Source organism: Desmodus rotundus, chromosome 3 (assembly GCF_022682495.2).
Source record: "Desmodus rotundus isolate HL8 chromosome 3, HLdesRot8A.1, whole genome shotgun sequence".
NCBI lineage: Eukaryota > Metazoa > Chordata > Mammalia > Chiroptera > Phyllostomidae > Desmodus > Desmodus rotundus.
The window spans coordinates 83,084,423-83,109,071 of record NC_071389.1 but is presented as its reverse complement, the minus strand read 5'-3'; the positions used below and the strand labels follow the sequence as shown (position 1 = coordinate 83,109,071).

General features: G+C 40.4%; 1 protein-coding gene and 1 pseudogene across 2 annotated transcripts; one reads left to right on the top strand and one right to left on the bottom strand.

Moving 5' to 3' along the window:
* Positions 1-5,759: 5,759 nt before the first annotated feature.
* Positions 5,760-6,652, bottom strand: LOC112297584 (POU domain, class 5, transcription factor 1 pseudogene; annotated as a pseudogene).
* Positions 6,653-10,410: 3,758 nt separating this feature from the next.
* RPP40 (ribonuclease P/MRP subunit p40) lies at positions 10,411-23,128 on the top strand. 2 transcript variants are annotated; one of them, XM_024552386.4, is made up of 8 exons: positions 10,411-10,593; positions 12,135-12,279; positions 13,777-13,845; positions 14,481-14,576; positions 15,253-15,378; positions 17,093-17,291; positions 17,415-17,549; positions 18,650-23,125. In XM_024552386.4, exons 1-8 carry the CDS (start codon positions 10,471-10,473, stop codon positions 18,846-18,848), a joined length of 1,092 nt encoding a protein of 363 aa, XP_024408154.1. In that variant the 5' UTR covers positions 10,411-10,470; the 3' UTR covers positions 18,849-23,125. The 2 variants fall into 2 exon arrangements, with proteins under 2 accessions (XP_024408154.1, XP_071077073.1); XM_071220972.1 differs by lacking the exon at positions 10,411-10,593 and adding an exon at positions 10,803-11,062 and having other exon boundaries at positions 18,650-23,128.
* Positions 23,129-24,649: the final 1,521 nt, after the last annotated feature.

The window sequence follows — 24,649 nt, the reverse complement described above, 5'->3', positions numbered from 1 at the left end:
TTTAGTTAATTTTTTTCATACAGCCCTGGCTGGTGTGGTTCAGTGGATTGAGTGCTGGCTGGTGAACCAAGGGTCACTACCTCGGTTCCCAGTCAGGGCACATGCCTGGGTTGCAGGCCAGGTCCCCAGTGGGGGGCATGAGAGAGGCAACCACACATTGATGTTTCTCTCCTCTCTTTCCCTTTCCCTCTAAAAATAAATAAATAAAATCTTTAACAAAAATTTTCATAGGTATTTTATTTTTTAAGGCAATTATGAATAGGATTGTTTTCTTAGTTTCTCTTTCTAATAGTTCACTACTGCTATATAAAAATACAACCACTTTCTGAATGTTAATTTTATATCCTGCTACTTAACTGAATTAATTGATCAGTTTTAGTAGTTTTTTGGTGGAATCCTTAGGATTCTCTATGCACAGTATCATGTCATCTTCAAATAAAGACAGTTTTACTTATTTATTTCCAATTTGGGTGCTTTTTACTTCTTCTTCTTGTGTGATTGCTGTGGCTAGGACTTCCAGTACCATGTTGAATAACAGTGGTGGACGTGAACATCCCTGTCTTGTTTTAGTTTTTCCTCATTTAATATGGTGTTAGGTGTGGATTTGCCATATATGACCTTTATTATGTTGAAGTGTGTTCACTCTATTCCCACTTTGCTGAGAGTTTATATCATAAATGGGTGCTAGATTTTGTCAAACACTTTTCTGCATCTATTGATATGAATATATAATTTCTACCCTTCATTTTGTTGATGTGTTGATTTGCAGATATTATACCAACCTTGCATCCCAGCAATAAATCCCACTTGATCATTATATATAATCTTTTAAATGAATTGCTGAATTCAGTTTGCTAATATTTTGTTGAGGATTTTTACATCCATGTTCATCAGGGATATTGGTCCATAATTTCTTTTTCTTTATAGTCTCTTTATGTAGTTTTGGAATTAGGATAATACTGGCCTTGTAAAATGAGCTTGGGAGTCTTCCCACTGCTTGAATTTTTTGGAATAATTTGAGAAGAATAGGTGTTAGCTCTTCTTTGAATGTTTGGTAAAATTCATCTCTGAAGCCATGGGTCCAGGACTTTTATTTGTTGGCAGTTTTTAAATTATTGCTTCAATTTTGTGGGCTGTAATCAGTCTGTTCAGATTTTCTTTTTCCTCTTGATTCAGTCTTGTAAGCTTGCAAGTTTCTGGGAATGTATTCATTGTTTCCAGAGTGTCCAATCTGTTGACATATAGTTGTTTGTAATATTTTCTTTGTTCTTTTTGTAAATACGAGGAATTTTATGTAGATACCATAGAAAATAACTTCATAAAATATCATTCACATCATATGTTATCGGATTTACAGCTTTCTGTGCATGTTAACATTTATGTGAGGTAAAAAATACCAAACTTTTAGCATTCATTTATATACACCAGCAAGAAACAAAACAAATAACTGAAGTTTTCCATAAATTTATTGCAAAAATAGTGCAAACTACTTAACCTAATAAGCTATAAAACAAACTCAAAAGGACCCTGCTAAGCTTAAACACAACGATATATACTCAGTATCTCAACCTTTAGCTTTCTTTACCAGTTTATCCTTCGTCAATCAAGACCACTCTCCATCTGTTCAACTTAGGGTCAGTGCTAGGGAATAGAGAAATATGAAGACTGGCTCTCAAGCGAGACCAAACTGATCTGCTGCATAATGCCAGTATTTCCTTTAGAGTCATGCTACTTTCTCAATGGCAACTGTGTGAGATCCACATTGAAACACTTAAAATGCCATGATGTTGACGTTTGACCTTAGAAATGAGTTACCCAACCTGCTGATGGCATGGAGATAAGAATCAAGAAAGCAGCATGAACAGAAAGGATTGGGATACAGTGTCTGCTGATACACATGGCATCCTTTCTTTCAGGTGTGTTTGGGTAAAGTATTATTCTACCACTATGCAACCTTCATAATATTTTCTTATAATCCTTTGTGATGTCAGTTGATACTTCTTCTCTTTCATTTCTGATTTTATTTATTTAGGTCCTCTCTCTTTTTTTCTCGATGTGTTTGGTTACAGGTTTATCAATCTTGTTTATCATTTCAAAAAAACAGCTCTTGGTTTCATTGACTTTTGTATTTTTTAAGACTCCATTTTGTTTATTTTTGCTCTGACCTTTATTATTTCCTTCCTTTTACTCACTTTGGGCTGTGTTTGTTGTTCTTTAGAAAGTGCCCTTAAGTGTGAGGTTAGATTGTTTGAGATTTTTCTTGTTTCTTGACATTGGTCTGTATTGCTATGAATTTCCCTCTTAGGATTGCTTCCTCAGTGTCCCATGGATTGTTGTGCTTTCATTTTCATTTGTCTCAAGGTATCTTGATTTCTTCCTTGATCTCATTGTTAACCTATTCATTCACCTCTAAAGATCTTGAAAGTAGTTTAAGATCCTTTAGAGCTCCAGAGAAATCTTAATCTTTCTCATTTCCTTCTCATTAAGCTATTTTTCTGCAAGTACCAGTATTCAAGATAAAGCATTTTAAAAATTATTACATCAGCAAAAAAGAAATAAAGTAGTGATTTATGTTATAATACAGATCAATCTTGAAAACATTATGCTATGTGAAAGAAGCCAGTCACAAAAGTCTATGAATTATATGATTTAATTCACATGAACTGCCCAGCAAAGACAAATCTACAGAGACAGAAAGGAAATTAGTGGTTGCTTAGGGGCAGGAGAGAAGGGTGGAAAGGATAGGAGGGTGATAGATAAAGGGTGCTTCTTTTTGAGGTAATGAAAATGTCCTAGAATCGACTGTGGTGTTGGTTGCACCTATCCGTGAATATACTAAAAATCACTAAATCGTACACTTTAAATGAATGAATTGTATGGTATACTTATTGTATCTCAATAAAGTTGTTCCAACATTTTTTGAGTTATCAAGAACTATTTTCTACATTCAAAATAGTATAATATGGTATAAAGAAAAGTAAAATAAATAGTCTGAACCTGTCACCTGTGTAATAAATAAAACTTCACCACTGCCTTGGAGGCCACCTATCTGGTTCTTCCCTGTGTAACACTTTGCCTTCCCTCTTAGGATATTCGCTCCTCTGAAGTTTTAAACAATCATTATTCCTTTGACTTCCATTGTAAATTTACTATACATACTTCTCTCAATAATATATTATTTAACTTTGTAAGTTTTTAAGCTTTCTACAAATGTATGTGTTATATGCACTTTCTGTAACCTGAGTTTCTCAGTCAACATTGTATATTTTGAGAGCCTTTCAGGTTTTAAAGAGTTTCTTATTTGATTCCACATATTGTTTACTAATTAGTCTCTAAATTAAAGAAAATAAAACCCATCTTGTAGAGGATTCTTGTGAAATGATGACATTTTACAATGCCATAGAGCAGTGTCTGATTCATTATGGGTGTTCAATATTGGATATGTAATATTATATACAATATTAGTATACATTTATCAGTAATTATATATAACATTATAGTATTTGTTCCTTTCTCTGTAAATGTATAGTATTTCATCAACTCTATTATGGATTAATAATTTTCAAACTATAGTAAAATCTGAGTAATGCAGAAATGCCTCATTCTAGATATTTGAAGTTTCTGAATAGCTAAGATTTAAAATTTCTATATACCAATTCATTTCTAAACATGTTTTCAATTTTAAACAAACTAAAAACATTTGCCTTATAAAAAATTTAATCCTGGACAGTGTGGCTGTTGGTTGGACCTTGTCCCACAAAGCAAAAGGTCATGCATTCGATTCCTGGTCAGTGCACATGCCTAGGTTGCAGGTTTGATCACTCATCCAGGTGTGTACAGAAGACAGCCAATCAATGTTTCTCACTCTTCTCTTTCTCCCTCCTTTCCCCGCTCTCTAAAAATATAAATATTTTTAAAAATTTCAACCATTTCCAATTCTCCACTAAACTTGTTTATGAACATATGTAACAGAGCTTTAATCACTTTGTGACTCTCTTGTGATCTGCTTTCCCCCTCAGATTTATTGAGCTACAGTTGACAAATAATATGGTTTAGTGTTCTGCTTTTGAAATACTCTTTCATTTGTACACTTCCAGTACTGACATAGCTTATATAGTTGCCATTTTTTTAATCCTCACTCAAGGACATTTTTTCATTGCTTTTAGAGAGGGAATAAGAGGATGGGGGAGCAAGAAACATCAATTGGTTGCTTCTTGGCATACATGCCCTGACCAGGGATTGAACCCACAACCTTTCAGTGTACTGGATGATGCTCACCAACTGGGTCATATCAGCCAGGGCTATAGTTGCCTTTTTCTTTTTCTTTTTTTTAAGATTCCTAGGCCTCACCCCTGGAGATGGTTTTGGTTGGCCTGGGGCAGAGGTGAGGAACCTATATTTTTTCTTTAAAGAGTTTATTTATTTACTTTTAGAGAGGGGGAAGGGAGGGAGAAAGAGAAGGAGAGAAACATCAATGTGTGAGAGATACATCGATCAGTTGCCTCTCACATGCGCCCATCTGGGAATCTGGACTGCAACCCAGGCATGTGCCCTGACTGGGAATCAAGCCAGTGACCTTTTGGTTCACAGGCCGGCACTCAGGTAGTCAACTGAGCCACACCAGCCAGGGCTATAGTTGCCATTTTTAATGTTTGTGTGCTGCACTGATTTCCAACCAGTCAGAGGGAGAAAAGCCGAGGAAAGAGAAAATATGTTCTGATTCTGAACCCTTATTAGAACTTCTGAGATTCAAGTCTTATGGGGTGGATCACATATTCTTGTTGGGGACCATTAGTTCTTTTCCATTGCAGCTGCTGGATCCTGTTCCCACTGTGCCTTCCGTCAGCGGGCAGTTTTGCTCTTGTACACCCACTCAGGTCCATTTCTCATGGTTGTCTCAAGGCCCTGCACTGGAAAGGTCTGTGAGGTCAAGTTCAAGCTCAACAGGAGGGAGCCCTCTGATTTATTACTGGCATTTGCAACAGTAACAGTTCCCAGCAGGGCCTTCACTGCTGCTCCCACTTATAATGAGATGATATTAAATGACTGCAGGACAATGCTGGGCACCAATGCTGGGCACCAATGCTGGGCACCCCTGGAGCCTCTCTCACCTGGGTTGGTGAGCTCTCTCCTTCCACCACCACTGCATATACCACAGTGATAGATTTGCATTTATAGTTGTAGGCACTGTAATTGTGTTTCGGATTTGCACCTGACCCCAGGCATTAATTTACTTAAAAGAACAGTTTAACATTTTCAAGGAGTTAAGCATCTTTAAATTGTTCTTTCTGATTTTATTGCATTGTAGCCCCAAATGTGATATGTAAAATTTTTGTTCTTTTAGATTTACCAGGTGTATTTTGTTTAGTTTTAGAATACAATCAAAGGTATTTTTATTTCTTTGCAAGCCTGTTAGCTTGGTTTTTAAAAAATTCACTTGTTACTATATTATTTTGGGTATATATCTCTATCTATCTATCTATCTATCTATATTTCCACCCTGTGCATTTTCCCCCTTTTTTTCTTTTTAAGCCTTTTATTTTCTGGTGCCTCTCTCCTTCTCTCTCTCTCTCTCTCCCCACCCCCCAGCATTCTTTATTTAAGATCAAAGTGATAAGTGATGTGGGGATTAAAATCAAGAGCCTCATTGAACTTCACTTTCCATCCAACCAGTTCCCCAAACTCCGGGCCCCTGTACCGTTTGTGTTCCCAATTCCACAGCGAAGAAAGAACTTAATCCCCAAACCCTGGAACAATTGTCAGGGTTCTCTCTCTTGCTCTCCCCTGTCCTGGGAAGGAAGGCACTTCAGTTTGAATGTATGAGAGCCCAGAGTGGCAGACACAGAGGGAAAGGCTTCACCTTCAGGGAAAGTGAACGAGGAATACAGCACAGTGAAGTGAGGGCCTGCTAAGTGGTCCGTGGTGCCAGAGGAAAGGATACTGGTTCGCCTGAGACAGGAGGCCCAGCAACCTCAAAATCTTGTGGAGAACAGTCTCTACCTGATCGTTTGCCCTTCTGGCAACAGTTGGAGAACACTACCCAGACCATGTCCTTCTGTAGCTGGAGCTGGGGGCAATTTGGCTGATCTGCTGCAGGGTGGGCTTCAGTCACTGCTGGAACCTGTTCTCCAGGTTGCCCCTACTAAGTTCTCCATACTCGTTCACTTTCTCTATGGGGCCTGCACACGGGTCCCTGCTCTGTGTATCTCCTGTAGATCCTCGTCATTTTCATCTTCCTCCACCCACTTCCGCAGCAAGGGCCTCAGCTTACACCTGTTCTTCAGACTGAGCTGCAGAGGCTCAATGCAGCAGGCAGTGGTTTGGCTGAACACCTTCCCAAAGGGAATTGCCAGGATGAGCCACATCAGCCTGGGCGTATCCCAGGGTGATCCTCTTCGGCTTCAGGAGCTTGGCAATTTGCTCAAGGTCTTTCTGCAGAGCTCTCAAGTCCTCACTCAACTCCTCCTCTGGGTTTCACTCCAGTTTCTCCTTGCCCAGTTTCATGGCCCCAGGTGGGGGAGGGGCTGGGGGGAGGTTGTTGTTGATCCACCTCCCCTTGGGCCCCCCCTCCTGCCTTGCCCTGGGGTGGAGGGGTCTCCAGGTCGCCTTGGGGCAACAACCCCACTCCAGCCTGAGATCCACAGTAGGCCATCCCCCCACAGAACTCATTTGGCAGGCTGCACAGGGGAGTCCTCCATACCAAGCCCAGGACCGATTCCCTGTCCCCTGGGAGGGCTCTGGAAGCTAAGCTGGGTGGGAGGATCAACCCAGCCTGACTCCAGCCCTCCTGGCCCATCACCTCCACCACCCAGTGGGGATGAGAAGGCGAAGTCGGAAACCACGTGTCCCTCCTAGTAAAAGGAAGGCTCTCCAAGGCACTGCTCAACACCTCTCTCCCTCCCTTCATTCTCTTAGACTTTTCCTTCTAGGCCCTGTGCTCCAGATTCTACGATCTGTTTTGTCAGTTAAGGTGGCTTTCAGTTCTAGAAACCAGAAAATCTGACACATAATAAAAAGTATCAAAACAAGCAAGGATGGGCTATGGTAGGAGATGAGGCTGTTGCACGTGGGCACAGGTAACCAGGTTCTTGGTCATCACAGAAAAAAGAATTGAACCAAACACACAGAGAGTTTATAGCAGAAAGAGTGAGACCAGTTTAATTAAGCAATAGTACACTCCACAGAAAATGGGAGCAGGCTAACTCTGAGCAGAGATTGACCTCAGGGGCTGGAGGGATTCTATTCTTATAGGGAGGATATGTCCTGGCTAGTTTTGGCGGGGGGTTTATTGCGCACGTACAAGTAGTTATATTACTTTAAAGCTACTGTGCATGTGGTCTCCCATGATTTTCCTTGATTGGCCACCTGGGAAGCAGGTCGCACAGTATTGATTTATTATAATGATATTATAATGAAGCAGGGGTCTTGTAGCATCTTCTGCACAGATGCATTCATGATTCACCACGATTCAGTGCTTTTCCAGAAAGTGGAAAAAACTGGTCTTAGAACAGGGTCTCTGTCATGTATTGATGTGCTTTGTCTTAGCCCTAGGGCACCTCTGGAATTTCTTCCTTCCTATTTCCTGCCTCAAGGCCACAGAGGTAGGCAGGGACCAGTTTATCTAAGCTTTTATACTACTGCAATGAGAAACCAGTAGTGGGTTTAAGTAGGGAGTGGGTGGCATATATCATGTTTTTCATGTTTTCAAGAGATCACTCTGGATTCTGAGTGGAGAGTGGAATGTAGTAGGGCAAGACAGGAAGCTGAGAGATGGTCAGGAGGCTGTGTTTAGCAAAAGACCAGAAAGAGAGGACGGTGGCTGATACTGGTTGTAGGAATGGAGAGAATGAGAAGAGGCTGCAACCAGGATGCACGTTGCAGGCAAGCCAACAAGGAATCGCAGAAGGGAAAAGAGTCAAGCATGACTCCCAGGGGCTCACCCCATGGAAGAGAACCAGGCATTTTTCAGCAGACAGTTGTATTGAAAGCTGTGAGATTGTTGTGGAAGAGAACAGAGGCCAGACAGGAAAGAGAAGGGGGCTGAGGATCCCCAGAGATCTAGTGAAGGAGGAGAAGTAGGAGAGGTGGGAGGAAATCCAGGTGAGGGGATTGGGTCTCAAAAGTCCAGAAAAAAGTGTTTCAATTTACCCAAGAGATTTGCTCTAATCAGGTATGGTGAGACATGCAGACACTGCAATGACCGTCATGAAGAAGTTTTTACTCACAATTCCCTAGAAACAGGGCATGGCAGGCCACACAGAGCCACCTGAGGTAGCACCTGAGTCAGTCAGGAAGCAAAGGGAGTGAGGGAAAACCTTACTCTAGGAAGAAATGGGAGAGGCAGGGTAAAGAGACTAAGCAGGGTTTGGATTAGCTAATTGGAATAATTTCAGTAAACTCTGGAGTGCAGGGGCTATCCCCAGTTGTGTGGTACCTGGCCTTGGGGTAGTGAGGGCATGGGGATATTAGCCTGGAGTGTAACAGCCCACAGAAGAAGTGTGGCAGGGTGTGGGCTCTGGATTGGTTAGTTTGCAAATGAAAGGCATGCTCACAACCCTGGAAGGTCTCTTCCTAGTCATCAAGACTCCAGATGCCAGAGCATCAGAAAATGAGAATATACAGGGAATGCAAGGAAGAAGAGTTCAAATGGAGCCTCTGTATCCAATGCAACTAAAAGACTGAGTGAGATAAGAACAGAAACTTGCTTTGCATTTGGCCAGCACTACTACTTCTCAATAAAGGAGTGCAGAGGAAAGCTAGAATGGAACGGGCTCAGGAGCGAAGACGAGGACAGGTGGCTCTAATGGAGCAGAGAAACCATGGTAAATGCAAGGTATTTTTTGTTTAATGTACCTTAGGGCATGCTTTTGTATGCTGATAGAAATGACCCAGGGAGGGAGGGAGAAATGAATGATATTGGCAAGGAATCAGTATAGGCACAGAACTCTGGGAACGTAGGCTGAAAGGACTCCTCAGCCCCAAGTTTACTTGAAGCTATAGTTTTTTGTTATTGTTGTTTTTTAAGATTTTACTTACTTACTTTCTCGAGAGAGAGGGGAAGTGGTGGGGAGAAAGAGAGGGAGAGAAACATCAATGTGCAAGATACATCCATCAGTTACCTCTCCCCACCCCCAACTGGGGACCTAGCCCACAACCCACGCATGTGCCCTGACTGGGAATCATACCAGTGACCTTTTGGTTTGCAGGCTGGGATGCAATCCACTGAGCCACACCAGCCAGGGCGAAGCTATAGTTTTAAGCTGTAAAATAAGTGGGACTTTTGCTTTCTATTTTGTAATACAGGCACACCTCATAGAACAAATCCTCAAGTAATGTTTCCCTGGAAAGACACCTCTGAGTTTTGATTACCCAAAATGCATAACAGGTATTTATCTCTCAATACATTTTTTCAGCTGATGTTTATAAATTTTATATTCAGTCTGAAAAACTTAAAACATTTTAAATCGAACTGCTTGCTAGAAAAGCTTCCAAACACAGTTGGTAGGCCACCAAAATCATGATAGTCACTTATCTGATGTCACTGCTTTCTGGGAAGCCACTGCTACTTAATTGTGAAGTGACCAAGAAACAATGTTTTAAGCATTTTACATCCTAATATAATATTTGTAATTTATGTCTACATGTTATATTGTGATTTAGGAAATCGGTAAAGTTTTACAATTGACTTGCTATTCCTTATAATTTTTCCCAGTTAAAATAACCAGAAATAGGTTTTTCTTAGCATTTTCTTGGAGACAGTCTGACATTTCGAGCACAAGTTACTGACAGTAACTGCCAGGTGACTTCAGCTTTGTCTTAGTTTTAAATTTGTTAATACTTACTTTGTAAATTATTTAACTTCAGTTCTTCCAAATCTTACAGCAAAGTTAGTGCTCCAGAAAGTTGTACCACAGATATTCTGCTGCATGCATCCTCTCTGCACAGAACTGGGGCTGTGCATACTCCAGTCTGAGAAGAGTGTAGTGATAGTAATAGTTGTCACAAGAGTTAAATAGAAAATGAATTATCACTGTAACCACCAACAGCAACAATTATTAAGAGGTTCCGGACGGATATTTTTTAAAAGGTCTTAAAGGTGGTCCCAAAAGCGTCTTATTGTAGGGCTGGAAACAGAAGTTGTGTATTTACCTTCCTAAACAAACTTCCTTAGTATTTTGGGAAGAACCAAGACGGGCGTGGGGTGCGCTCGCAGGGAGGATTTATGGTAAGAGACAGCAGTTGAGAGGAATAGAGGGCTTGGCGAGAAACGTGGCTTTGAAAAGTCAAGTTCCAGGTTCACAGGTGCGGAGTATCAAATGTTCATTAATGAGCTTTTTCATGAGTTCCAAACAAGCCTAGAGTGGCCCATTAGCCCCACCCCCACCTGGGAGCCGGCCTCAGCGAGTGAGGCGGGGCGAGGAACGAGGGCGGGGCGAGTGGAAGAGGACGGGCCGGTACGCGCCGGAGAGCATGGCCACGCTGCGCAGGCTGCGAGAGGTACCCCGGCATTTGCTGGTCTGCGAGAAATCCAACTTCGGCCACGACAAGTCGCGCCACAGGCATCTTGTGGAGACTCACTATCACAACTACAGGGTGAGTCCGGCCGCCTGGGCCCGCGAGCTGGAGAGACTTGGGAGAGCGGCGCTGTGGCTTGGGTGGTCCCCTCGCCGGGTGTGCTGGGAAGTGTTGTCTTTTAGCCGTTCCGAGCCAATGGTTTGCGGAGCTGCAGGACTACAACTCCCAGGATGCGCCGGGCGCGGGGCGGTCTGCTCCTGGCCTGGTCCAAACGCCGCTGGCAGGTTATTCCCGTCCTTGCCCGGGTGCTCTGCATTCGGAGGAGGGGCACGGCCGGAGTGGGAAGTTAGGAGGGCGTGATCGCTGCAAAGGGTAGCCACCGGCCGGCCGCTTACAACTTATTTTTGCTCCATATGGAAGCCAGACTCTCGACCCCTCTCCAGCACTTAATTCCGTGTCTCACCTGCCTGTGGGTCTTTCAGAGCATCATGCTGAGTCCAGGCCCAGGAAACTACTTGCTTTCTGGACAGCTCATGGAAACCTTATGGTTAGCCTGCCTGCTGTTTTCTGTGTCTCCCAGGCAAAGTGCGCTATTTCTGCAGCTTGTGGGAGAAATTCGGTGTGGTGGCCCTGCTAACTAACTGAAGAGCTTTTTGGGGTTGGTAACATTGGCTATTGCTTCTTGAAAATGTCATCCTCATGGAGTGCCTTCTTCTCAGATGTGGAAAGTTGAGGCGTCAGTGAGGTTAATTTTTGGTTTATCCAGGATTTGCTGAGAGTAGGGGAGAACAGCCCAAATTCCTGGTCAAGTGTCTAGAAGGCCGTATTCACTAACACATTTAAATGGCTGGACGTCCAAAAAAGTAAGCCTTAAGATGGTAATGGTTTAAGCCTTCAGTACGTTAAATTGATCAACTTAATCTTCCTAATCTCCCCTGAGGCCTGACTGGCCAGTGTTCCAGAGACACAAGTGCTGACCCTGGAACAGACTGGTGTTTAAGCTTTGGGAGAGTGATTTTCAAGGCGTGGAGCACTTGAGGCAACATGTGAAACTTAGGTTTAACAGCTCTGCTTTGGATGGAAAGCTCACCACTGACAGTCAGGATGTGCCTTAACTCGCCAGGTCTGATCTGTAGAATTTTTCTACCTGTAAAATAGAAGATCCAGGAGCCTTTATGCTTCTGAGTAACCTTTTAATACTTGATTCTGAAGGGGTAAATTGCTTATGCCCTAAGGGACAATTCCTTTGATTCAAGCCTGGTACTGGGATAAACAAATACAGGGATATACAATTGTCCTATATTTTCCTAAAATTTAACTACAGTAGTAAAAGGGACAGGATATAAATACATTGCTTATTTATAAAAGATAAAATATTAACATGACCTTTCGATTAAAGTTTTCTTGCTCATTCTCTATCTGGTACTGTACATTTGAATGCAGAAATGAAAAACTTGTCAGATTTTTCTTTTCATGAGATTGGTAAGTTAGTTTATAAGAGTTTTGTAGAAATCTGTGGAGGAATAGTTAGCGGCCTTCATGATGTTATATCATCCCTAAAAACCTGGGTATTGATCTATATGAAAAATAAGACCGGTTTATATTACACATTCCAATAGGTTTCATTTCTGATTCCTGAATGTGGGATACTACCAAAAGAACTGAAAAACCTGGTTACCGAAACTGGACCCTATTACTTTGTGAAGAACTTACCTCTTCATGAGTTAATTACACAAGAATTCATCAATACCTTTGTAAAGAAAGGTAAGAAAACTGTGTAGTGTCTGTGAATGTGGCAAGATGAGGAAGTATACTTAGATCCCTTTACAAGGGTTCTTTCCTTGTTTTAAGTAGGGCTTATAGTCTGTGTGGTCAAGTGCTTGCATCACTCTCCCCATCTCAGTATTCTCACCTTTCTTGTGCTCTTGTTAAGTGGTGGTTTCTGATGGCACTTGTCCACAAGTGTTGCATGGGGGTGGTATAACAAAAGGGTATCCCTCATTTTAAAACAAGGATTGATGAAGAGGAAAGCCTTTTGATCTGTGTATTCAGATACAGTGCTGTTGGGTGTGTGGCTGCAAAAACACTGGTCTCAGTAGTTCCCACAACAGCTACCTCAAAAGGTTGATTTCCTGAGGTGACCACGGCAGCTGTTTACGGAGACGGGTACTCATGGTTTGATGTCTTCTTAGATTTTATGACTCTCACCCTCCTCTGCTCTCCTCATTCCTTTTCATATCTGCTGGGTTGATTGATTTATTCCATTTGTTTCCTGGGAGCCACTTGTTCGAAACTGTTTCTCAGAAACTCTTTAGGGATCCCACCCTCACTACATAAGTTACTATACTTATAAGTAAGCCACTTACTTAATCTTGTAGGACCCTTGTTTGTCCTCTGCAGTGGAGCTATGAAGAATCCTAGTTACTTGGAGCTCCTCTCATTCTGATGTTGCTGGGGATGCTTATGAAGCTGGATGTTATGTCTTTGGTTTCATCAACATTATTCCTTTCATCTGTTTTGAAGCTTGATACTACTTTTTTAATAGTGTGGACACTAGATATAGTAGGCACTATTATATATCTTACCCAATTTAAACCCTTGCAATAACTCTATGCCAGGGGTGTCAAACTCATTTTCACTGGGGTCCACATCAGCCTCCTGGTTGCCTTCAAAGGGCTGAATGTAATTTTAGGACTGTATAAATGTAACTACTCCTTAACTGTTAAGCAAGAGCTCAGCGCTGCCCCCAGGTAGAAGCAAGGTGCCGGGCCGGATAAAACAAGGTGGAGGGCCGGATCCAGCCCGTGGGCCTTGTGTTTGCCACCTGTGCTCTATGCAGTAGGACTGTGATCCCCATTTTACAGGTGAGGAAATTGAGGCTGGGAGAGATTGAGTAGCTTTAACTTCATAGAAGTTCCTGGCACATTTTGAACCTCAGCCTGGAACTCTGCCTCTCAGGTGTGTACACTTACTTAATATTCCACCTTGTGCCTCTCTGCCAGCATCCCCAAAGACACACGTTCCACCCTTAGTCCATTTTCTGCCTGTTGATAGTCAGCTTGCACAAACAGGTCTTGGGCAGGGGATTAGACTGACTGTACTTGGTCTGTCATGTCCTACAGGTTAACAGTGACAAGTTTTAGGTTTTTGAGTGAACTAGAGCAGTAATCTTGAAGATTTATTATCATGTAAAAATAATCCACTAATATTTTGCAGGTGTGATTTTTTTTCTTAATTTCTCATCTGGGCTTTCTCTCACAGGTTCGTGCTGTGCCCTGACATACAATACAAATATTGATGAAGATAATACTGTTGCTCTGCTGCCAAATGGTAACAACTGACTCATTTTTTCTTCTTTCTTCAATTAAAAATGAAGTGCATGCTGTAAAAAAAAAGGTCAAATCATACAGATGTATATAAAGTGAAGGTCCCCCTTCATCCCCCTTCTTCTAAACTCTCCTTCTTAGAAGGAACTATTGTTAACAGGTTGTGTTCATTCTTCTAGATATTTTCTATGAATTTATAAACATATGTAAAGGTACTTCTTTTTTAACGTATATTACATCATATTATATTTTTTCTCAGTTTGCTTTTTTCCCAACCTATATATCAGAGACAGCTTTCCATATCAGTGCATGTTGTTCTAATGTACTGTTTTTAATGTCTTGAAGGTATTCCAAGGAAGAGGTATACAATGACTTGTTCATTCCTTTTTCAGTAGAAATTTGGATAAATTTCTAGTTGCACTATTATAATTAATATCCTTGTATGTGTAATGTATAAACAGTAGCCTTGTATTATAAATAAGATGTCTGTATGTACAAATAATATCTTGTCTTTTAAATAAAATCTTTTTATGTGATTTATTGCTCTGATACCTAAATGCTCAATTTGCCTTGCTTTCTTTTAGTCATAGAACATGTTATAATTTGACATCTCTTTTATGGGAATTATTTGATTTATAGGGAAATTAATTTTATCACTGGATAAAGACACTTATGAAGAAACTGGACTTCAAGGTCATCCATCTCGTTATTCTGGTAGAAAAATAATGAAATTTAGTAAGTATTATGTTTACTCTATCAGTTTCTAACAAGGTAGTAATCTTCTCACAATTTAAATTTAAATGTTTGAATTGCTTCTGTTTCTTTGTTCAGAAAAAGTAAGGGTTTTTCTTGTCTTTAAAGCTTCTGACTCAGAGGGCTCTCAGTTGGGCTTCAGGGAGGATAAGATAATGCCATTTCTTTTCAGCTGTAGGCTGCATCTTAAAAGATCATAGAATTGGCATGGTCCGTAAGGTATATGTTTTGGGTCAAAAATTCAAAGTAGTGAACCCAAGGTAAGAGTCCACAACTTGTTCTTAGTAAAGAATTTCCTTTGATCTGCCTAAGTCTTTGTGGTTGCTAGTAAAAATGTCCTTCTGCTGGCAGTGTGTGGCTTGGGCATCAGTAGCAAAGGGAGCCACATCCAGAGGTAGATTAGAGTTGACTCTGTCCTTGGTCTTTGACCTAGGAAAAGTATGAATTAAAAACACCTGTTTTTAGCTCTCAATGCTAGAAATGCCCATTAAAGGCAGAGTTTTGATTTAGTAAAACAAAGAGAGTGTAAGGAGAAGAAAATAATTTTTACTATCCATAACATTTCCAAAAATTCTGTTTTTTTAATAACAATACTTTTTCCACAGTGTAATACAGCTACATATGAATGAAATATTTATTCCTCTTTTCATTTTTCAAGTTATTTCCATTGATTTGATGGACTTATCCTTTAAACCGGATTCTAAGAAGTATAAAAGAGTATCTTGGTCCTTCAAAGAAAAGAAGCCATTGAAATTCAATTTTCTTTTGGCTTGGCATCATACAGGTATGGAGAATAAATTATGAAATACTACAGTGGTTTTGAAATCTGATTGTTAATTAAAGGGGAGTAATGGGGAATTGAGTGGTGATTTCATCCCTATGGTCAGGGATATTGTGTACCTAACCGTGTAAACGTTATTAAGAAAGCTGCTTTGGCCCCTCTCATCCCCCAGAACCGTAGTTCAGGGTAATCTGTGTGTGCAGCCATCTGCCTCTGTCTCCTCGGGTTGTATGTACATCCAGAGATCTGGAGAGTGGCTGCTGAGCAACTAACCTTTATCTGTTTCTCCCCTTCTTTCCTCCAGCTTATCTCTAACAGCCTTAGTTGTAATGTTTTAAAATAGTATCAGTCAGAGTTACATATACAAAGTGCTTATTCATTATTGCACAGTAAAATTCAGGTATGCCATTAGATGTTAGGTTAAATTTGTTGCAAGTTTTAATTGATTAGAGCAATAAATTTAATTCAAAGTTTGATGGTCACCAAACATATTAATCTGTTTATGTTTGCCATGTCCCTTGCTCCTTTTAGTATTGTGTTTTTGGCCCATCATAAGATTATGCTGTATCAGATCACCATAATTCTGATAGTGAGGTCCTCTCTTTTGGAGAATAGGGAACACACAGGTCCATTGTGGAAATATGCTCACCTCTCTGCCCATCATGGGAAGTTTTTGGTCCCTGGGTGCCCTGGGTTGCTAGCGTGAGTCCGAGGTCTGCAATTCTTCAGTGCTTCTCCTTGTACTTGTAGAGATACCAGAGGGCAGAGAGACAGGCTGACATTTCAGTCACGTGAAGTCTTCATTGAGGGCCATCTATGCATTGAGTTCTGGAGGGCTCTGTGTTTCTAAGATTCCTAATTATTTTAAGGGATTGTCAGGACCTATGAAAGTTCTGTGATTTTACCCTCATGCAAGCTAAGAAGTTAGCCTGCACAGTCTCGTGGATGCTGGCATAAGACATGGGTCAGACACAGAGGACTTTATTACTGAAAGCAGCATCAGTGGCCAGAGTATCAGCATTTGCACCAGTCCACCAAATCCTAATTCCTACAGGGAGAGACACAGTGGGCCAAGTGATGCTGGCACGTACATGTTGCAGGAAAGGAGACTGGAGTTGAAGAAACTCAAATCTTTTATATTGGGCAGTAAGCCTGTTGACCTTTACCCTGAAGGGAGGGAGACATTATTTCCTTTAGACTGAACAGTAAAAAAGCCTGCCGTTTGCTGTGAATGGGGCCACTATTTCTGTCTTCCAAGGCTGTTGGAAAACCCTTGAAGATGCACTAAATTAGTGGATTCAGAGACAAGGTTGAATGTGATTCTATCATCGTTCAGTTCCTCTTCTTTTTCTTTTATAGAGATTGTGGAAATACATTCCTTTTTCTGTAGAATTCACTTGTTTGTACATAAGCAAAGCTTTTGGTGTTACTTAAATTGCAATTTTCTTATTACAGCAAATGATGAAACTTGTATAAGTTGAATCTGGAAGTGCTAGGCTTTTCTAGAGAAAGTGTGAAAGAAGAGGAATGTTTACAGAATGTTGGCACAAAGAACTGAAAGCAATTTAAATTATTTTAATTTGAATATAGCTTTGCACAACTTCCTTCTATCTTAATCCTACCTGCATCCCATAACTCTCAGATGGGATGGGGTAGTTTTAGGGATTTATGGAACTTGTTTATATTATTCAAATGGCCTTATATGGTTTGTTTTAAGGTGTAGAAGAATCAACGATGAGGTCATACTTTTCCAATTATGGAATTCAGGAGCATCAGCCAAAAATAGCAGTGAGCATGGTGACAGATCTGCAGTGCCCAGTGCTGCAGAGCAGCGAGCTCAGGGGCAAGCCGGAGGCGGCCTGCAGTGCCGGGGAGCTGCTCGACTGGCTGGGCGCCGTCTTCAGTAACGCTGACCTGTGCGTACGCGAGCTCTGGGGTCTCGCAGGGCTCTGGCTTCTTGTTTTGAATAGGGGCTTAATATACTTTGAAAGTGATCATGTGATGGATATAAATGTGTTTTCTCTCTTTTTTTGTGACAGAAATAATGAGCCTAGTAATTTCATATCAACTTATTGCTGTCCTCAGCCAAGCACAGTGATGGCAAAAGCATCTTTGTGTACGATCACTGGTTTCATACTTCCAGAGAAGATATGTCTCCTGTTGGAACAGCTGTGGTAGGAACACTTTTTGCCTTTTTCATCCTGCTTGTCTGTGCTAACATGACATTTTAGGAACAGTGCTACTGTTCCAAATCTCAGCGTCCTGTCACAAACATTTCCCTTTTTATTCCAGGCTTAGGCTCACAGTATAGTAACATTATCATCTTCAATGACATAATTATCCATGGTGATAGGAAAATTCTATTGCCATTTACTTGTCCTTATGGAAAGACAAATAGCAGAGCTTAACTGTGCTTGTTGAAAAAAAACTGCTCATTTTTCTTGTTCTGCTCCCCGGGATCATTTTGGTGCAGTTTAAGTTACAGTGTCGTCTGAGAAAATAGCAATACTCTAGGAAAGACATGATCTGCTTTAAATATTGGAGTTCTGCAAAATGTCTCACTTTTCAATAGGGTACAAGAAAGGAGTTGACAAATTCGAATCATGTCTAAGATCATTTCCAGCTCCAACATCTTGTGAATCACTGGGCATCAGTAATATGCCAAGGATTATGTAAAATAGTATTAGTTTTTTTTTATTTTGGGAGGTATTATATAAATAAGGGCTACATTGTCTCTGATGTCAGGAAACTCAAATCCCATACTGAAGAGTTTACAAAGTGAGAATGTCTTCTCAGTCTTCACTTTGAAAATGTCTAAGATTACAGTCTTGAGGGTTTTCCTTTTTAAACCCAGCATTCTTTTTCACATTTATTAGTTTACTACTTTGATTTTCTTCAGTAAGGAGACTTAATTTTTAGAATCTGATAAATTATGCTGCAGTGTTTCAGTTAACAAAGACTCTAAAAACAGCAGTTAAAGGGAGAGAAGCTATTATATACTTTGGGGGTTTTCTTATTGTTCTTTGAATCTTACATGATTTTCTACAGTGGAGGTAGGAAAAGCTGAGTTTGTTTTGTGTATTGTGTATTGATTAACCTTTATGGAATTCACAATATAGTATCAGGAATTTAATTTGCATCTCCTAATTTTTATAAATATAATTTAAGGTCTAAGCTTTGTTGGAACATCAGAAATAGCACTTATCCTGAGTAAGTTAAAAAAAAGTGAACATTCCTAATTCTTCCTATTTATAAGATTATCTTTCTTTTTTAGTCGCTACTTTGATGAGCCGAAGTTAGCTCCTTGGGTTACGTTGACGGTTCAAGGCTTTGCAGACAGCCCTGTTTCGTGGAGAGAAAATGAACATGGTTTTCAAAAAGGAGGAGAACATTTATACAACTTTGTGATTTTTAATAATCAGGACTATTGGCTTCAGATGGCTGTTGGGGCAAATGACGACTGTCCACCATAAAAATACAAAATTTATAATCATGTTTGTTTATATTTATACTTTCCACATTTCTTAGTGGTAAAAGGACTGAGTGTTCTCTGAGACTTGTATGACGATGACGTATCTTAGGGAAGCATCCTGCTCTGGAGGGGACCATCCTGGACTGCAGTGGGGCCTGTCCAACAATCGGCTCAGAGTTGTTCTCCCTGTCAGTATAAGCACAGGCGTATGAGTTACTACATGGTAGGGTGATCCACGGATCACGGGTTATGGAATCGTTTGGTAAGATGTGTGCTTGTACTCAGGCGCATGATTGCAGCTTTTTCATATGATAATAGTAAGAGCCAGCCCCTGCTTCAAGTGTTGTGCGTGTATTACCTCATTTAGTCTTCACATCAGTCCTATGAGGAAACAGGCACAGTGTATAAATAAGATACTGAGGTCACATTGCTTGTGGATCTTAGGACTTGATCTCCTGCCTGCTGCTTCCTTAACTGTTCTCACTCTCCTGCCTCTGGATCAGGATGGGTATTTGAGTTCTGTATGTTGTTAAGGAACAAGTTGAGAGAATTTTTCCCCTAGCTGTATGGCTGGTAAGGACCAGCTGAAAACAACAAAAACCTCTGGAATACATATCAAAAACCATTATTTAAAATGTATCAATGAGCTGCAAATAAACACTTCTAAAAGGCTAAATTAAAATTTTTTTAATGGAAATAGGAACTCAAAGATGTAATTAGGGTACTGATGCCACTTTTCACATTTAGGATATTTGCGAAATGTCAGATCCAACTTTGCTTTTCTCAGCCTGGTGTGGGGGCAGGGGCAATAGAATAGCAGACAGAGCTGAGGGCCTGCCTAAGTGTGCGTGCTAATAGGAGAGCTCACAGAGTTGAGACCTCAAAAGGACAGACTAAGGATGAACCATGAATAAACCTGCCTGCCTCCCCCTCACCTCTCCTGTCCCCCGGGACAGCAAGGAAGATTGCCTTTCTGAGAGCAGACCTCTCCCCTGAGAGGATATATGTATATCCACAAGCAGCTCGTAGCTGGTTTGTTAACACAACCTGGGTGGTCTAAAAATAAGGTCTTGGGTTGTAAATTTATTTTTCCACTAGAAAATAATTTTTGTTGAGACCCCACAACTACACAAACTGTTCTTGACATTAAGTTCCTTCTTCCTTTGCAATTCGGTCTTTACATGGTCCCGTGAATGCTTTCTTCTCCCACCTGGAAGCAGCCATGGCCAAACTTTAAGGCGGTGTCAATGAACTCAAGTCCCAGTGTTTGCACCTCAAACCAGAAATTTAAAGTGATGAAAAGTTTTTAGTGCCTTCCAGGTGACTGGCAAAAGTAAAACAGATTGTCTTCAGAGGAACTCAGTGATAGTTACAAGGAATGTTCATAATCAAAAATCACAAACAAAATAGGCAAGCAAAAGTGTTGGACAGAAGCAGGTCTACAAAGACAAAATATTTAGGTTATCAAACATGATAAGTATGCTGTATTTTTTTAAGGACTTTTTGTTTATTTTTAGAGAGAGGGGAAGGAGAGAAACATTGATGTGTGAGAGATACATTGATCAGTTGCTTCTTGAACACTCCCAGCTGGGGACCTGGCCTGCAACTCACCTGACCAGGGATCGCATCAGTGACATTTTGGTTCTCAGGCCGGCGCTCAACCCACTGAGCTACACCAGCCAGGGCTGTTGTATATTTAAAGAAATAAGAGGCATTGAAGACCATGTGTAAAAATAACCAACCAGATTGGGAAAGTGTTAAATGGAAATCTAGGAATTAAAAATACTGTAATTGAAAGTTTAATGGATTGGCTTAATAGTACACTGAACACCATGGAAAAGAGAAAATAATAGATTAAAAAATAAAGAGGTTTCAAACTTGGAAAAGCTGAAGGACTTCACCAAAAGAGCAGGCATTACAAGGAAAGTTAAAGGACGTTCTGCAGGCAGAAGGAAAATAATACTGGATAGGAATCTGGATCTAAACAGCAATGAAGAACACTAGAAATAGTAACTATATGGGTAAATGTATGAGTTGTTATTCAAACCTCTAAAAGGTCATTGTTTAAGCCATCATAATATATTGTGGACTTTATAATATACTCCTATGTAAAGGTACAATGGATGATAATAATAGCTTAAAGACTAGAGGGGAAGTATACTATAACATGCTGTTGTAATTTTCTTGTACTATACATGAAATGATACATTATCATTGGAATGTAGACTGATAAATTTTAGAGACATGCTGTAAGTCCTAAAACAATCACTAAAATAGCAAAACAGGTAATGGTAGTTATTAAACTAACAGATAAAATGGAATTTTAAAATGGATTTGACTAACCCAGAAAATGACAGAAGAGGTAAAAGAACTGAAAACAGATGGGGTCAATAGAAAACAAAAAGTAAGACAATACCAAAGCTAACCATATCAATAATCACATTAAATACAGTAAACACCTCAATTAAAAGGCAAAGATTGTCAGATTGGATTAAAGGGAAAAGACCCAAGTGTATTCTGCCTTCATGAAGTGTACAAATGGTTAAAAGTAAAAGGATGGAAAAGGACATACTATTCTAACACTAGTCAAAAAAAACTGGAGTGGTTATATTAATATCAAAATAGATTTCAGAGTGGAGAGTATTAGCAGGGATTTTAAAAAGTCATTTCACATTGATAATGTCAATTAATGCATATAAAGTGACATAATCCTAAGTGTTTTTGCACCTAATAACAAAGCTTCAAAACACATGGTAGTAAAACTAATAGAACTTCAAGGAGAAATAGACTAATAAATTATTAGAGATATTAGTACCTCTGTAGTTGATAGAACAATTTGGAAGAAAATGAGCAAAATTATAGTAGACCTGAATGACAGTATCAATCCCTATGACCCGATTGATACTTTTGAGCATCCCACCCCACCAGAGCAGAGCGTGAACTGTGCGTAAGTGCACGTGAGACATTTATGAAGATAGACAATGTGACGGCCTGTTAAAAACAGTAAGTTCAAAAGAGTTCATCATACAAAATACGGTTTTGGCCACAGTGGAATGAAATGAGAAATCAATAAAGATCCTTGAAAACCCCAAATACTGGGGAACTGACAAGTGAAAGAACAAATTTAAAGTGTAATTAGAAAGTAATTTGACCATTGTTAATCATCAGGGAAATGTAAATCAAAACTACAGTGAGACACCACCTCACACTGGTCAGAGTGGCTGTTCTCAAAAAGTCAACAACATGTTGGTGAGAATGCAGAGAAACAGTATGAAGGTTCCTCAAAAAAATTAAAAATACATATATAGATTTGCCATATGACTCAGCAATTCTGCTTCTGGGTATTTATCCAAAGAAAACAAAAAGACTAAGCCAAAAAAAAATGCACCCCTATGTTCATTGCAGCATTATTTATAATACCCAAGAAAAGGAAGCAACGTCAGTGTCTGTTGATAAGTGGATAAAGATTTTATATATATATATATATATATATATATACATACACACACACACGAAATATATATACTATTAGTATATAATATACTACATACATATTACATATGTAATATATCATATACTACATATATAATATGTATGTATCTTTTGCACAGCCATAAGAAGAATGAAATCTTGACATTTGTGACAAATGGATGGACCTAGAAAGTATTATGCTAAGTGAAATAAATCAGAGACAAATACCGTATGGTATCAGTTATATGTGGAATCTAAAAAACAAAAACAGAATCAGAAACGTAAGGGGAGGGGTGGGGGGATAGGAGAAAAAGATGAAGGGGAATATAGTCATTAATACTGTCATAAATTTTCATGGTGACACATTTCTAGAATTAGGGAGGTGATCACATTGTAAGGTATAAAAATGTCAAATCTGTATGTTGTACACCTGACACTAATATATACCAACTATTAAAAAATGGGAAAAAAAGTTTTTTGAAGTGAATTTTAAAAACCTGGGATTTGTGGGTTGCTGTTAGAGCAGTACTTAGAGGTAAACTTGTAACATTAAGTGCCTGTATTAGAAAGGAAGAAACATCTCAACTCAGTGGCCTCTGTTTCAGCTTTAAAAAGCCTTTCCTGGTCAAGAAGGGGGAGTAGTCAAATGCAGTGCTCATCTCTTCCCACAACCACATCAACATTAAACGAAGTTACAGAATAGCCACCCTTTGAACAGAACTCTTGTGACTAAGGACACAAAGGAGAAACCACACCAAAACTGGTGGGAGGGATGGGGATGTGAATTGAGGATATCTCAGCAGCAGAGGTCCCCACTGAGGAGCAAGGGTTCCCATCCCCACCCCGAGCTTCCTAGCCTAGACCACCAGTCCTGGGAAGAGGATTGCCCACATCTGGCTGTGAAAATCACTGGGGATTCTGTCTGGGTGAGACAAGGCTGCTGGAGACCCAGGCATTCCTCATAAAGGGCTTGTGCATGGACTTACTTGCTGAAGGAATGACTTGCTTTGAGCTCCAGTGCTAGGACAGCAGCTCAAAAGCACCTGCAATTGGGAGGAGCCGAATTGTCCGGCTTCAGGACAAGGGCTGGAGGGGCAGCTCTCTCTGACTAGACTGATGGCAGGTGCCATTTTCCTTTGCTGATCCCTCTCCCCACTCATCCTGCAGGTGCAGGTGGGCACTAAATCTGAGTTTCCATCAAATTTGCCCCACCCTGGTGGTTCTCTGAGTACTCACCCTACCTAATCCATCCATGAGCCTGAACTTCTTTCAGTGGCTGTTCCTCACAAGCTGCCTAGGCCAATGCTGTGGGTTTTCCTACTATCTCACAAAAGTTCACAATCTCCAAAGAAGTAGCATTTGGCCTTGGCTTGCCTTGTGCCTTTTGTTAAGCTACCCCAGTTCTGGCACTATTGACAGCAGGCCTCAGTTTGCAGCATAGCCACTCCCAGGTGCCTCCAAGTCCAGCACAGGCAGCTACCATCACAGATCATTTTGGAGCTCCTACCAGGGGGCCCTGTGCTGGTCACAGGCACTGGCTTACCTAAGCCAGCACCAAGCCCCCCAGAAAGGCCCCAGAACCAACACATACTGTCACTGGCTCAAACCGTACCAGAGCACCACCCAGCTATCTCCACAAATGAAACACCCGAAGGGTGGACTCAGCAGGCACCAGAGCTCCACTACAGTGAATCCCACTACTTCTAGCCCCTGTAATATAGCTCATTCACTGTGGTCATGGCCAATCCTCACAAACCTGAGGGTCAAATATTTCACTGACCTGCCAACAGCAATCAAGTCTCAACTACAACAGAAGGCACACACAACTTACACAACAGACACCCCTGGAGCACCCTGGTCTCCTGAGCACTGAGCCCCACAGGACCCTTAACACATAAAACCACCTTGTCAACTCTGGGAGACATAGCTTCGGAGACAGATCTTGGAAACAAACATAGTCAAAATGAGGAGACAAACATGTTCCAAATGAAGGAACAGAAAAGAAAAGAAATAAAAAGAACTAAACAAAAATGGAGGCAAACAATCTATGAGATACACCAGTTATAAGGATGTTCAGTGAACTGAGGGGAAGAATAGATGAAATTAGTGAGAACTTACACAAGGAGATGGAAACTATAAAAAAAATAAAGAAAACAAATGAAGCATACATTAGAGGAAATCAACAGTCAACAAGATGAAGCAGAGAAGTGGAGCAGCAATTTGAAAGACAAGGTAGCAGAAAACACGCAAATGGAAAATAAATTTTTTTAAATGAGCCTATTTAAGGGACCTCTGGGACAACCTGAAGCATAACAACATTCACATCATAGG